This window comes from Maylandia zebra, linkage group LG19 (genome assembly GCF_041146795.1).
Source record: "Maylandia zebra isolate NMK-2024a linkage group LG19, Mzebra_GT3a, whole genome shotgun sequence".
Taxonomy (NCBI): Eukaryota; Metazoa; Chordata; class Actinopteri; order Cichliformes; family Cichlidae; genus Maylandia; species Maylandia zebra.
Window position 1 is genome coordinate 28,506,529 of NC_135185.1, and position 15,795 is coordinate 28,522,323.

At 39.5% G+C, this 15,795-nt stretch overlaps 1 protein-coding gene across 1 annotated transcript in view; it reads right to left on the reverse strand.

Annotated features, from left to right (window-relative positions):
- Nucleotides 1-246: 246 nt before the first annotated feature.
- Nucleotides 247-15,795, reverse strand: part of tdrd9 (tudor domain containing 9) — a 41,115-nt gene continuing 25,566 nt past the window's right edge. Inside the window, exons 15-35 of the mRNA XM_004540572.3 lie at nt 14,131-14,293; nt 13,939-14,002; nt 13,472-13,535; nt 13,335-13,379; nt 12,084-12,137; nt 11,563-11,679; nt 11,311-11,418; nt 9,509-9,609; nt 9,140-9,310; nt 8,373-8,484; nt 8,058-8,273; nt 6,108-6,197; nt 5,764-6,021; nt 5,300-5,467; nt 4,691-4,761; nt 4,476-4,585; nt 3,835-3,931; nt 3,617-3,755; nt 2,124-2,242; nt 721-793; nt 247-619 (exon numbers count right to left, since the gene is read on the reverse strand). Coding sequence (XP_004540629.3) covers nt 521-619; nt 721-793; nt 2,124-2,242; nt 3,617-3,755; nt 3,835-3,931; nt 4,476-4,585; nt 4,691-4,761; nt 5,300-5,467; nt 5,764-6,021; nt 6,108-6,197; nt 8,058-8,273; nt 8,373-8,484; nt 9,140-9,310; nt 9,509-9,609; nt 11,311-11,418; nt 11,563-11,679; nt 12,084-12,137; nt 13,335-13,379; nt 13,472-13,535; nt 13,939-14,002; nt 14,131-14,293 — 2,439 coding nt within the window. The 3' untranslated portion in view covers nt 247-520. The remainder of the gene's footprint in view (nt 620-720; nt 794-2,123; nt 2,243-3,616; nt 3,756-3,834; nt 3,932-4,475; nt 4,586-4,690; nt 4,762-5,299; nt 5,468-5,763; nt 6,022-6,107; nt 6,198-8,057; nt 8,274-8,372; nt 8,485-9,139; nt 9,311-9,508; nt 9,610-11,310; nt 11,419-11,562; nt 11,680-12,083; nt 12,138-13,334; nt 13,380-13,471; nt 13,536-13,938; nt 14,003-14,130; nt 14,294-15,795) is intronic.

Below are 15,795 nucleotides of genomic sequence, written 5' to 3' on the forward strand. Positions count from 1 at the left end.
GCCACTTTACTGATGAGTTGACGTTCATAAGATGAAGTCGTGTTTCTGTGTGACACAACAGCTAAGTTTAAGGTGCTAACACTTAGAATGAGAGACTTGGAATGACGAGCTATAAATATAGGCCAATACATTCTGGCACCACCACACCTCTAATAGTAGGAGACAGGTGTGTGTCTGTGTGTGTGTGTGTGCTGACAAATTTAACTTCACTCTTGAGTCACAATCAGAAGACTGACAAGCTTCATCTGTTGCAGACAACTATTTTTAATGACCAACTGCAGAAACACAAGGCAAAGAGGCTGAATCTTATCAATGAACTTCAGCAGCCACCAAGTTAAACAGGAAGTGTCTAGGTAACCGTAAATGAAGAAAGGAAGGAGGATTTTCCTGTTAGGATGAAAGCTACAACAAAAATTGGACGTGAAACTTGGGTGGGGGAAAAAAAAAAACAACCTCCGAACAACAGTTAAAGTAAAATTGAAGTTAACCAAATCACAATGCAACACTTAAACAATCATTTTTAGTTGTTGAGCACAGTTACAGGGTGTAGCTGGTAGAGAACGGCTCTGGCGTTTCCACCTCTCGGCTCCACGATGTCCATCCTCAGAGAAGGATCCACCTGCAGGATAAATACATATTTTAAAGCACAAGGACCTAAATGTGCCTAAGCAGAGCAGATGATCAATTGAATAAATAAAAGTGCACTGATCTGCTCATTACCTGGTTCCATTTTCCCAGTTTTTCAAACAACTGGGGAGCAATGGCTTCCCTTGGCGGAGACTTCGTGAACAGTCTGCACAATAAAAACAGTAATAACTTAAAAATTCAGCATTTTTACTGTTTTTTCAAAAAAAACATTTTTGTTGTCCACCAAAGACATTTTGGCCTTCCCTAAAGAAAGACCATCAGGAAAAAGCTCCCAGTCCTCTGGTAGAGCAGGGGTTGTCAAACTTTTAGGGGCCAGGGACCCCTTACAGGGGTAAAATTGTTCCAAGTACCCCCTTCTAATCCCCATGCTCAGACTGCCTTTTGTACTCCTAGATTATGTAGGAATAATTTATATTTTAAATTTTTCAATATAAATACTCAATCTGTTTCAAAGAGCTATGAACTTCATAGAAAATAAACAAAACAAAATTTAAATAAATGTGAACACTTTTAAACTCCGGGCAAATTCAAGATGTATTTAAACTCAGAGCATTTTTTTTTAAATAAATCGGAAAGCTTTCAAAAAAAATAAACAGTGAAAACACTGGAACAATTTAAATGAACCCATTTTGTTTCATGAGCAGTTTAAAGACTATTTAATTGGTTAAATTTTAACACAATGAACATATTTCCCTTATTAAAATTATTTGCAGAAAAATGAAAAAATCTAGCAATTTTGCCTTATCTGGCTTTATTTCACACAGTCAATCCAGTCATCAACAACAATTATTCCCTAACTCAGTGAGAAGGATGAGCGCGTCTCTCACTACACAGTTTCTCTATTCTTGTAAGGATGGATAACAAACAGACTCGAAGATCATCTTCCACTTATAAACGAGCTCTGTACTTCACAGTCAAAGTTGAAAATGATGATTTACAGAGGTAAGTGGCAGGAAAGGGGAGCAATATTTGCATACCCTCAGGAGCCAGTTTGGGATGCCACCCTGTCATCTGAAACCAAATGTGCACTGAGGCACACTGAACTTTTTCTGAAGTTGTTATCAGGTTCACCATTAATTTTTTCTGACGCATGTTACCTTTTCACTGAAAAAAAATTACTTTGTTTTATCTTTAAACTCTGGGTAATTTTTTATGTGATGCCGCTATAGCTTAGCTGGCTTAATTGCTTGATTTGCTATCACTTGAAGACACACAACTCATTTGGGTTTTCCATCGTCATTCTTGATGAAGTCAAACTCGAGGTAACTGTCATACTTTCTCATTTTAGCTGATCTGGCTTTTGCGTTATTTGATGAAGCTTTGAGGATAAAGAGCACCCACAGGGCGAGTGGGTAATTGTATATATATGTATATATGTATATATATATATATATATATATATACACCTCAATTGTGCATGTTGACCCCTCAAAGACCTGAGCCAGGAACAACCCCAGTATGTATCTATATCAGACCTGATGAGGCGGTCCCGACAGTCTTCCTGCAGCTGGCTGATCCTGTCAGTCCCCAGATGCAGAGTGCCATTGGGGCCTTCGCACACGAGGTGGTTTATAGCCATTCGTAGAGCATTTATCTGAAAACAAAGAATCAATCAAGTGCCACATCATTTAAACAAACAAGTGAAGTACTACCATCCACACACACCACCAGTGTTGGGGAGTAACGGAATACATGTACCGCCGTTACGTATTTAGAATACAAAATATGAGTAACTGTATTCCGTTACAGTTACCGTTTAAAAAGGTGGTATTCAGAATACAGTTACTTTGTTGAAATAAATGGATTACACTGCGGTACTTTCCTGTTTCATTTTGTCGCGGGTCAGGACTGTTTGGGTTTTGTTTGACAGCTACGTTCTTTCGTTCCAGGCGGCAGCGTTACGGTTGCCATGGTTACAGGGCGACGCTCTCTCTCTCTCTGCGACTGTGTGTTTCCTGGGTGAGAGAGCGCCTTTTCGTTGTTGTGCTAAGCTAACAGGCAGAATGCTACAAGCATAGCTCTAAAGAATGTAGCATCATGGGCAGTATAGTCCGTGCTGCAGGGAGAATGGACTGCCATACACGTTATGTGTCTGTGAGCGCGAGGAGGGAGAAAAAGGGGAGTGGAAAGGTACGAGTTGTCATCGAGGAAAAACGGGAGCTGGAAGCATGTAAATATAATAATAACCACTGCAGCCAAGAAGAGTGCCTGATGAGCCCAGTTGTAAGTAAGCTATTAAGACTCGACTGTACACCGTGTTCGTGTTTTCCTCCGAAGTTGCGTTGGAGCAGCCTTTCAACGCCTCTCTCTGTCTCTCGCAAGAAAAATTGACCCACACAACAAAGTAAAGCTATTTTTCGGCTACGAGCCGACAGGGACCCCGCCGTATTAGTCAGAGGTCCCTTTACTACAGTTCGGAGTCGCGGACCTTCAGTAATAGTAATAAATCACACAGCAATAGTACATTCACGTTGTTGTAAAAAGCACGATAATATATTAAGTAATCCAAAGTATTCAGAATACGTTACTGTCATTGAGTAACGTAACGGAATACGTTACAGAATACATTTATACAAACTGTATAAAAAGTAGTTTAGAACTCTATTTTCAAGCTTCAACATTAGCACTAATGACAGAAATGACCACATCTGGATCACATTTGGATGAAAGGGTGGAGAGCTAATGTATTAGCAAATGTTAGCAAACTGCATGAGTAAAGTGCACACATACTTACACATAATGGTTAGTGTTACCAGATTAATAAAATACTAAAATTTCCCCAACAGCGAAGCACACACAGCAAGCCGTTCTTAATATTTGGAGAACTGAAAAACTCTTATTATGCCTGCCATGTAGGAACCTTCCTAAATGACACTGACTATTCAAACATGCACAAAGATTTCTATTCAGAATCCTTTGAGTGGCTGTTTTGATGATTTTACACAACGGTCTCTGAGGTTAAATTTACCTCAGTGATGTCGTCAACATCAATCTTCACATCAAAGGACAGTTCGATGTCATGTTCAGGCAGGATGGCCTCCTGTTTCTGACTGTTGAAGCCTAAGCCACAGAGTGCCCCAGTGTAGCAGGTTCTCTCTTCATCAGTGCTAAAAATAAATATGTTAGGTAAATAAGAATGTGAGTTTCTGTACATATATGTGCAGCGGTAATGCACATTTAACCAACCGTAGCTCCATGATGGGAGTGAAGAGCATCATTACAAGTGCAGGCAGTCCAGGGATGTCTGGCAAAATGGAGGTGTCTTTCAGCAGAATACGGGTACCTGCAACACAAACACACCCTTAAAGCTCTACATAAGATAAGACCCATTGCCAAGATCAAAACAATGCTCTCATAATCTGACCTGGAAAAAGTCATCTATGGCTTTGTTTTCTCTAGGCTAGATTAAAGCAAACCCTTCTATTTGGTAAAAATAAAAAGTTAGTCTGTCACCTTCAGCTAGCTCAAAATGCTTTTAGTGCATTATTTTATTGATCACCTCTAAAGGAGACCAGGGCCCAAAACAGAAATACTGAATTTTTGAGTCAAATTACAGCCTCAGATGCTTTTGGCTGTTCCAAAGTCGAGGTTGAACTCTAGAGGTGATGGTGCTTTTACCATTAAAGCGCCTCTGCATTTGAACCACCTCGTTATGTCATCCTTTCTGTGTAAATTTAATATTCTGCCTTGCTTATATTTCAAAGTCACAAATATTATGATTAAAGCTGAATTTAGAGCTCAAGCTTCTTGATGCAACTCCCCAATTTATAGTCTTGGGAACAGGACTAGGAGGACACTACCCTTGTAATATTTTGTTTATCTGGTACCTGTGGAGCTGACTGACACAGTCCCAGCCACCAGCATCTTCTGATGTCTGCAATGTGGGTTTTCATTCAGAGCCAAGGAGTTGATGCTGTTCTTCTCTATACATACAGTCCTACAGGAGGATACAGTGATCATCAGCTGAGGCAGAGGGAGGGTGGTTGTAGGTACATATTCTTGTTTTGCTTTGTTTTGTTTTTTAAATCTCTGTAGTGCTTACTTGTAGAGCGTGTTGCTCCTCAAGCTGTGGAAGCTCATCATATGAGGACTGGTTGGTCCATGCAGACGAACCTGCAGTGTCAGAGGGAATAGCAATCAGACATAACATGATGCATTCACTGATCACAGTGATGCAAAACTGTGTCGTCACTGTTCTGGCTGTCACATTGAATGGGTGTGCCTATGAATGAACACAAACACATGAACTGAGTCACTGAAATGGCTCCCTCTTCTGGATAAACTGACAGCAGCAAACAGTAAAAAAGGCGGTGGCATCCATCACACATTCAACACCAAAGACTCAGTGTTATTCAAAACCCACCATTAGCTATAGATATTGTCTTTCTAACAATTCACTCAAAACCTTAAAGATCTTCAACCATTCTAGTTTTACTAGACTAGGATGCTTTCATGAGAAATTACCAGCACTGCACAGGCATCACAGGAACACGAAGGTGACAATTAACTACTTTTGGGGCATTTGTATTCCATTTTTAGTCTTGGTTTCAGAATTGTTAAAGCCCTGTTTACTAAGCATGCTGTAACATATTTTCTGATTCCTTCTTAGAAGCATCTAAATGTGCAAAACTTTGCCTGGATTGTTTCGTACTTTTGTCCTGGAATAGGACTGGGGTTGCTTGGAAAAGTGGGTAAGCAGGCTGTCGATGAGCTCCTTCTCCTCTTTTTTGCGGTTGCTCCAGGTGTTGCTTACAGAGTTGGGCACATATGTACCTTCCTCCATGTCCTTGTACAGAGACATCAGCACCTCATGGTTTTGCTGCAAGAGCACAAAAACATTCAATACTTTGACTGAGAAAAGCACAAAATGCTTCAGATCTATTCATACAGAACTTTTTGTCTCAATGCATCTCAGTCTGCCTGCAGCACATGCAGCAAACCTGAGGCCAGACATCTCAAATAGTTTGTCTTTAAAATTCTAGCTTTCATTTTTACTTCAATTAGCTAAAGTATTTTTTCAATACAAGTTTTGTTTTAAGTTCAGTTTAAAAAACTGAAATAACTTCATCTTAAGCTGCTAAGAGAACTAGTATTTCTTTCTGCTTATTGTGTCACCTTGGAGTCAAAGCTCTCTTCAGCCTTCACAGCATGTCCTTCTTCCACCAGCAAGTCTACCACGCTGGTGTTTGCTGTCTCAGAGTGGATGAGCAGATCCACACGCATCACACCATAGAGGATGGAGTACAGGGACACGATGAGAGATTGGCCCTTCACTAGATTGATGAAGCGGTTGCGGGCGCGGCTGCTCCACTGGTTCCCCAGAATGATGGACTGATTTGAAGGACGCATACCAGTGACCTGGAACTCCTGAGCCTGATATGATAAGCAGTTTATCTGTTACTATTAATCTGGTGTGCATTTTATCTGCTGACTGATTGTGGCATTTATGATGTTGCTACCTGGAAAGGATGAGACAGCAGATCAGACGGCAGCTCTCTGAGGCTGCTGCAGGAAACTATCTCATTGTTGCCATAGTCCAAAAAGAAGACCTGCAGAAAGATGAGACGCCTGGGTGATAAATTTGCAAAAATTACCATGTTCAAAAAATGTTCTCTGGTTTTAGAGACCAAGGAGGAACTACATCCAATTTCATGAAGCACTGAAATACCAGGACCCAGATCTATTTGAAGATTTCAAGTTGAGCAAGTTGCAGCAGTTATTGACAGCAATATGGGTGAGCTGGTACCCGACATTGCAGACTGGATGACTGCGTATCTAGATGATCACATTAGTCTGTGGATCCAACGAAATGGAGGATGGGACCGCTTTACAGAGATATATATATATATATATATATATATATATATATATATATATATATATATATATATATATATATATATATATATATATATAAAATGAACCGTTCGATACAGTGCTTTCAGTTCGGTACGCATATGTATCGAACAATACAACATTTTTAATTTATTTTATCAACTTTTCTTCTGACGATGCTGTCTGTGTTGAGCGCTCAGTGGATCTGCGTTCGACTACTCCGCCTAGGCTGCACTGTCGAGCGCAGATCCACTGAGCGCAGCACAAGCTAGTGAGACAGAAGCTAAGCTTGTTGCAACATGGCAACTGCCTCAACGCTACCTGAAATTGAACCTCCCCCACCCTCATTCAGATCTGGCCTTTGAAACTATCTTGGTTTTCATGTGACGTATGACCCTGATGGTAAGCACGTCATGTACAAAAGTAAAACAGTATGTCGGATGTGCCACGCAAAGCTCAATTGGTGGGAACTAGTGCATTAGAGCAGTTAGCCTGTTAACGCCGTCCAGCCCCATGCACGGGGCGATCCGCGGTAACTCGTTAATGGAGATTTGCGTTAATGTCATTTTAACGAAATTAACGCCGACAGCACTAGTGGGAACAAAATTAATATGACTGCAGATTTATGCCGACATCATCCTAGTGGAAGCAGACAAAAACAACAAGCACGCATGCTACAAACTTTACCCGAGTCATTTAGACAGCCGTTAGCACATGATTCTCCTTATGGGACTTGATATGTTTAATATGCTGTTGAGAATATAGCCCAGAAGAAGCGTATAGTATAGCTTTTATTTTGGAAAGAGCCATTTCTCTGTAACAAACTCTCTTTTCCAAAGATGAGGGATTCCTCGATCAGATAGATTTTTTTTATTTTTTTATTACTTTGTTGTTTCAGCAACATTAAATTTAAAAACTGTACGTTTGAGTTAAAATATATATGTATAATTTTAATAAATGACAAATTAAAAAGACATGAACATTTTTTTGTATCGAAAAAATATCAAACCGTGACACCAAAGTATCGAAGCGAACCGTGAATTTTGTGTATCGTTGCACCCCTAATAAGTATATTTACTTAGGAAAATGAAGAAAGTTTAATTGTATTTCGGTAACTGCAAGTACTGTGTTTTTATCTTTTTTCAATAAAAATATTTGCAAAAAAAAAAAAAAAAAGAGTTCAAATGGAAAAATTACAGCTAGACCTTCAAACCAATAAGCTCAACTCTTTCCCCTCAGATGCCTGTTTGAGTGTGCATCAGAAGTCAGTGAGGGTGATCTCAGCCTACACAGCTCACCCTTGTAAAAAACTGTGACCTGATCTAATGGTCAAACATATATACTGAGGTTTCAAAACTCATCATTAAGGGTACTGGGGAGATTGTCAAATGCCATCTTCATGGGTGAACTTCTGTCTGGACTTTAAAAAGGTACAGAATCCTAACTACGACAGGCTAATCACAAGTAAAAAAGATAGAAAAATAGAAGTAAAACTTGCAGAGAAAAGTTACAGAGAAAATAAACGGGTGTCCTAAATTTTGAGCAGCAGGCTGCAGAGTGTAAGTAATATTTACCTCCACTGTGTTGCCACGCATGTGTAGGATCTTGGCACGGTAGTACATGTTCTGCTCATTGAACTCAGAGTAGGGAGCCAGGCACAGCAGGTTGGGGTAGAGCGACACAGTTAAAGGATGCAGCGTGCATGTGTTAATATCTGCTGTCATTTGGCGCTGTTTTTCCAAGCTGGCTTCATCTGCTTGGAACCCCCAGAAATGACCAACCTCCACCACCTACAGCAGATTTCAGAGACGATACATCCATTAATATTTATTCAAATAAAGAAAGTCGGGTATTTAGTAGGGGAAATAAAAACAGAATAGAAGACTAACTTTTGTGATGTTCACCACAAACAAGCGATTGGGGGGTAGCTTGGCGGGGTCGATGGTGCTGCTGACCACTCCCACTGGGCAGACAGACTGGCTCTGGAAGTCAACATTCACGCTGCACAGAAACAGAGATTTTAGGTGATGCTTCACTGTCACCACTGACTACACACGGGCATGTGTGTACTTATAGCCATTTTACTGTGATGAGTTAAACTGAGTCAGCATCTCATTTTAAAGAGTAAACAGATGTCTGCTATGTGTTCACCAAAATAAAACATTTTAAGAACAAGCAAACGTACAATTTTATTCAGAATTTACCAGCAATAACAACAGCTGAACATTATATTTTATGGAAAAAAAACACAAATTATGAGGAGAAGCTAAAACTGTATTTTATCAAAATATGTCAGCATTCTTACAATTAAATAAATGTGTCACCCTACAGCCCAGCAGGGGTAGGAAGAAGCTGGCACTGCTTTGCCTAAAACCTCCACTCTGAGTCCAATGATTGCTGGCAAGAGGCATGCAGAGTGTTAGGATGTCAGATTACATTAAGGTTTAGGGCTAAGGCACTGACCACTGCAGCCTGTTATGTAGGGGTTAGATTTGCCAGAAACACTGAGTCCTCAAATGACAGACACAGCCACAACTTAGTGGTTAAGATGACATTTTGTCCTTGCCGAACATGTTCAAGATTTCAGCTCATGACTTAGATTTTTCTCAGAGAGACAACTACATTTGGCATCTGAAATATGCGAAACTCGGCGTACCGTGAATATTTCATGTGAGTTATGTGTCTGTTCCCAGCACAGTTTTCTATTTGTTCAATGGGGTAGACTGACAGCTCCATTGCAGGGCTCTGATGGGCCAGCAGGAGGGCAAGAGACACTTCAGGTAGCACACCAGAGTCCTGGGATGTCCTGTAGAACTCCACATATGCTCTGAGTGCACACACACACACACACACACACACACACACACACACACACACACACACACACACACACACACACACACACACACACACACACACACACACACACACACACACAAAGTGAGATTAAAACTAAGTGCACAAAGGTTCAAGCAGACAAAGTACTGAGTGATGATGTTTGACTTGCCACAGTAGCCTCTAGTACCTGGAGCTATCAAAGGAAATGGCTTTGACCTGTCCACAGAGGCGGAACAGGCACTGCAGCTGCTTGTAATACAGGAAACTGTACGGTGGAAGGTTCCTCAACTAAAAACAACAGTTTGATGATACAATTAGAAAAACAAAACTGACAATTTAATTGCCTATAAACCAAATTATAATTTGGACAAAAATAAAAAGTCTGGGTCCGAAAAGTGAATGCTTAATTGCCTTAAACCTTTCTAAAGGCTAGCAGCAGTGACAACCTCTTCTAAGTTTGTGGTGAAGCGGCCCTTATTTCTTCACTTTGTGATTATTTTCCTAATGAACCTGGGCTCAGTTGATAGTTTCAGGTCAAACGGAATAAAATAATTTTGATTTTAAAAATTTGGGTGATTATTAGAGTGATAAAAAAGGATTATTCTGTTTATGCTCAGCTGCTCACTACCTGTGAAATGTAAACACCTTTGAGTTACTGTATCTTACTTTGTAATAACTTGTACACTCAAATTTTAACCGTACAGAATTTCCAACTCATCTGTCATTACACTTGTATCCTTCCATTTCTCTCGATTAGAAAGTAGGATGGCTAGCATGTTGCAGCCTCCTTCATCGACATCATCATACCCGACGCATACACAGGGTCTATCTTTAACCTCCTAGGACCTGGTGTCCACATATTTGAACATCACATTTTGGGTTGTCTAGACCAAAATACTAAATTTGGGCCTACATGGGCCTGATATCCACTTACGAGGACATTATGCTGCCACTGTTCTATCAAAATTAAAACAAATGTACTCTTATGTGGATCTAATTTTTCTCAGAAACAAAAATCAGGTCATTCTTTTTTTTTTTTTTTTTTTTTTTACATTCATCAGGTCCCAATCAGCCCAGACACCAAAGAGAAATTGTAAATGCATGCCATGAAAGAGGTCAGGTTTTAGGAGGTTAAAGCAGCTTTGTATTATCCTTCACACAGTTTAAAATCACACTTGGAGCATTTCAGAAGCAGAGCGTTCAGTCTGTGTGGTGCCTTTTATTAAGAAAATTTAAAAATGATCCAAATTTGTGTCTCAGTGGTTGGACTATATATACATATCTTTCTTTTAAAAAAGCGAATGAGTTGAGGGCTGCTTCTTGGCAGCTTTTGAAACATCCTAAAGAACAAACACTGTTTTGAGTGGGCACAATCAACTCTGGTGGTCAGAGGTAGAAGCCAGGAAATGATGCTTACAGAATATTTTTAATGCTTTTGAGAGCATTATGGCCAATTTGTGAATTCAAGTATGGAATGGAGCTTGGTCTGTTGCAAAAGCAGCAAAATTGGCTTCAGATTCCAGCTAGACAAGCAAATATAAATGTGTAGAGCAGGCAAACACAGAGACACTATTGGCTACAAATTTTTGTGGAGACGTGACTACAAACAAGATCACTTGATCTGTATTTAAGACAATTTAATTGGATAAGTGGAAGAAATCGATGGATGGATGGATGGATAGATACTTTATGCACTTTTAATTAAAAACTGTCCATCAAACATCTTTAAAAACTTTAAGGACATGCAAGCAAGCTGCGAAAAGGGAGTGAGATAAATTTGTCGTTCTTAGACATTTACGAGAAAAGTAAAGCCTGTTTTAGGTAAATCATCAGCCAGCTTGAATTGTACATGAAGTCTAATAATGATAACAACAACCAATTGCTTATTAACAAGTTTATAAATAATTCTTATTATGTTAATAACGTAATGTGCTATGTTAACATGAAGTAAAGTGTAGCTGAGCCAAGCTGCAGATGAGGTAATAATACCATCACTGTCGTTCTGGGGTTGAAGCCACTCAGCTCTCTGGAAGCCAGGGCTTCATCTATATCCACCTGGAGAAAGTAGTTTGGGTAGTACGCACCAGCAATGACCACCTAAGAAGCAGTGAGTCACAATTTACATCAAACTGACAGTCAAATATACTCAGACATGCAAAACAACCCAAAGCTCCTTACATTGTCACACTATGATGTTTAAGACAATTTATAAACATCCCACAGTTTTCAGCAAAGACTAACCTGAAGAATGAATGCCTGCTTGCGTGCACTGGTGTAGTCTGAGAACTGGCTTTCCTCTGCTACATTCATGTTGAATTGGGACACACGCTTCTTCAGCTCCTCATACAGCTCTGCAACCTGGTCAGCAATTTCAGCAAGCAAGTATTTATACTTTCTTTAAACTGCATGTCCAACAGCTAGAAAACATTGTAAGGACTATAAATTTTAATACCTAATTTGCAAAAGACATCATGGGGTTACCCATGACCTCACAAAAGGAATCAAATTTAAATTAACTTAGCGCAAAAAGTAAGGCAATTTGTGTTTTGTTGTTTATTGCTTTGTTGTAACAAAGCTTCCTGGCAACACTGTTGGAAAGCCTGTTAATTTCCCCTGAAACTGTGGCTCATTTGCTTACTTTCTGTGCCAAGTTTGTATCAGCTTAAAATACACTGCACTTAACACCTGCTATTTAATGCACTCAGGTCACGCCTTCTCCTGAAATGTTATTCTCTGAACACATGCGACTTTGATCTCTGTACCTCTCTGATCCTCTTGATCTGAATGAAGTTCTCCTTTCCCCAGTCCAGTTCATCCTAAGAAGAAAAGGCAGCAAATACATTTAATTTTTGCCAAAAACACAAAACAAACAGACAAAAAAAACAAAAACATTGTTATAATGTTGTGTTAAGTTTAATTCACTCTTAGAATTTGAATACCTCAACACTTTTATGGGAGGCTAAAAATTCTAAGTAGGTACCCTGATCATTTCTATAATACCTAGATCTTTCTGGCCTCAGCAAACAACAACCAGGCTATAACAACAATAACAGCAGCTACTAAGAACTGTTATGTGAGGTCTTTGACATGAAAAACAGGGCACAGAATATATTGCAAAAACACAGGATAAATCTTGTTTTGAGTGACAACTTCACAGAGTCAGCTAGAAGTTAAACTGTAAAGAAGATGGTTCTACAGCAGGATAATGATCCAAAAAATAGACCTCAAAAGTCACCAGGTGAATAACTTTTTTACTAGAGACAATTGCTGTACGAACACACAAAGTGCTGGCAGGTTGATGGGGATGGTTCATAAAAAGCCCTCCCACATAGTGCGTGGGTTTTGTTTCTATGGCAACATCATCGAGACAACATATCACCAATCTGACCAGTGTTGTATGATAGACTATCCTTGCCCCTTTCCTATTTATTCCCTATTTCTTATTCCTAGACTTTAATCCCTGTGACGCTGACATGGATAGTCAGGTTGGAGAGACATGGTCAGAAGAAGCTGCTCCTCCATTTTTTGGCTACCCATTTAATGTGATTTGTTGCCTTAAAAACTGATAACAGCAATGGCACCAGCACCTATTATTGTCTATATTTTATAGAGAATTAGCCTTGGAAAATCACTTGCCACAGGATCCAAAATCCTGAAACCAGGAAGGAAGATAGTTGTACATTTTCTTTGTTTCAAATACTGTAGTAATATCTCCATTAGCTCTAATAATACCCTTTTAGTTGTCTGAGTGAAAAAGTGAATAGCTGAAACAATTACACTACTTCTATTCTTTCAGAATCTCTTGGTATAGTTTGCCTCCTAAGAGGCTTTATGATGTCAGAAAACGTCTCGAGCAGGTCTGACTGTGAGTTAAAGTGAGTGACAATCAGCACTTATTGATCTTCTTTCATTGGTAAGTAGTTTGTACAAAGCTTTCTGGTGTGCTTGGGGTCATTATCCTGGTAGGGTGGCTCACATCGCTGAAGGTTAGAGTAATTTAGTTCATAGTATACCTTTGGGTGCCTCAGCTGTCCTTTCTTCTTGGCTGAGTGCCATGCCTAATATAAAGAAACGAGAGAGAATAGAGCAACCACACATGAAAATCCACTCAAAATCAAAACCTGCTGGAGATATGTAAAAAATTCTTTACCTTGAAGGCATTTAGGAAAGCTATGGAATCACTTGGTGTGCCACAGGTAAAAGCCAGCTTGCTCCTGGAGTTACACATGATACAAAAAAATAATAATTACAAAACACACAACCCATATCTGCTTTTGACCTGATTCTAATGTAAACATGTTACAATTAGACACGTGACCAATATAAGTATACACTGGAAGAAAAATTACTGACGATCTAAACTAAAAAATCCCAAACTGGAGGTGAACAGTGGAGTGATGTGACATTATTTTTTCATACTTTTTCATTTTTGCTGGAATGTGAGCATTTTTCTGAATGCATCAGATATTACGCTGCACTAAACATGCGTCAAAAGCTCTAGTTTAAATCAAGTTACTTTACTACGTAATGCATGAAATGCAGCCACAGTGTTGGTACACAAAATCTAATGTGACATCATGAGTCTGTAAATCAGTGCACCTGCTGGATCAGACTCACCTATGGCCAGCAATCTGCTGCATGGACGGTATCGCAAAGAAGCTCTTCAGAGAGTGAGAGGCAGCTGAGAATGAGAGAGTATGTTGTGCAAAAGTATTCCGAAAAACATGTTACACATTTAGGCTGTAAAGCTATGTCTCTAGAAAACATGCCGTAAACAACAGATACCACCAAGTACCATGATAGACTAACCAATGATGAGGCACTCATCCAGGCAACCAAAGACGTGGCCCAGGACAATCATCTTCCCCAGGTACAGGTCTAAAGGCAAGTGAGCCAGCACTCGGCCCAGGAACGTCAGCTCACCATCTTCATTTTGACCTCTGCTTTCACTTTTCACAGACAGCGCACCCATCTGCAGTGTGACAGACAGCATACTCTATGCACACAACTAATGAACTTCTAAACTCATAACATTTTAGCTTTAATTATGCGTATATATACACACACACACACACACACACACACACACACACACACTAGGGGTGCAACGATACTCGTATCGATATTGAACCGTTCGATACAGTGCTTTCAGTTCGGTACGCATATGTATCGAACAATACAACATTTTTAATTTATTTTATCAACTTTCCTTCTGACGATGCTGTCTGTGTTGAGAGCTCAGTGAATCTGCGTTCGACTACTCCGCTTGGCTGCACTGTCTAGCACAGATCCACTGAGCGCAGCGCAAGTTAGCAAGACAGAAGCTAAGCTCTGGCAAATTGAACCTCCCCCACCCTCATTCAGATCTGGCGTTTGGAATTATTTTGGTCTTCATGTGACGTATGACCCTGAAGGTAAGCGCGTCATGGACAAAAGTAAAACAGTATGTTGGATGTGTCACGCAATGCTCAATTACATGGGTGGGAACTACTGCGTTAGCACAGTTAGCTCGTTAACGTGTTGACGCCGTCTGGCCCCACGCACTGGGCGATCCGTGGTAGCACGTTAACGGAGATTTGCCGTGTTGTGGCGTTAACGTCATTTCAGATTAACGCCGACAGCACTAGTGGGAACAAAATTAATATGACTGCACATTTACGCCGACATCATCCTAGTGGAAGCAGACAAAAACAACAAGCACGCATGCTACAAACTTTACCCGAGTCATTTAGACAGCCGTTAGCACATGATTCTCCTTATGGGGACCTGATATGTTTAATATGCTGCTGAGAATATAGCCCAGAAGAAGCGTATAGTATAGCTTTTATTTTGGAAAGAGCCATTTCTCTGTAACAAACTCTCTTTTCCAAAGATGAGGGATTCCTCAATCAGATAGATTTATTATTTTATCCCTTTGTTGTTTCAGCAACATTACATTTAAAAACTGTACGTTTGAGTTAAAATATATATTTATAATTTTAATAAATGATAAATTAAAAAGGCATGAACATTTTTTTTAATCGAAAAAATATTGAAACGTGACACCAAAGTATCGAAGCGAACCGTGAATTTTGTGTATCGTTGCACCCCTAGTATATACATACAGGGAGTGCAGAATTATTAGGCAAGTTGTATTTTTGAGGAATAATTTTATTATTGAACAACAACCATGTTCTCAATGAACCCAAAAAACTCATTAATATCAAAGCTGAATGTTTTTGGAAGTAGTTTTTAGCTTGTTTTTAGTTTTAGCTATTTTAGGGGGATATCTGTGTGTGCAGGTGACTATTACTGTGCATAATTATTAGGCAACTTAACAAAAAACAAATATATACCCATTTCAATGATTTATTTTTACCAGTGACACCAATATAACATCTCCACATTCACAAATATACATTTCTGACATTCAAAAACAAAACAAAAACAAATCAGCGACCAATATAGCCACCTTTCTTTGCAAGGACACTCAAA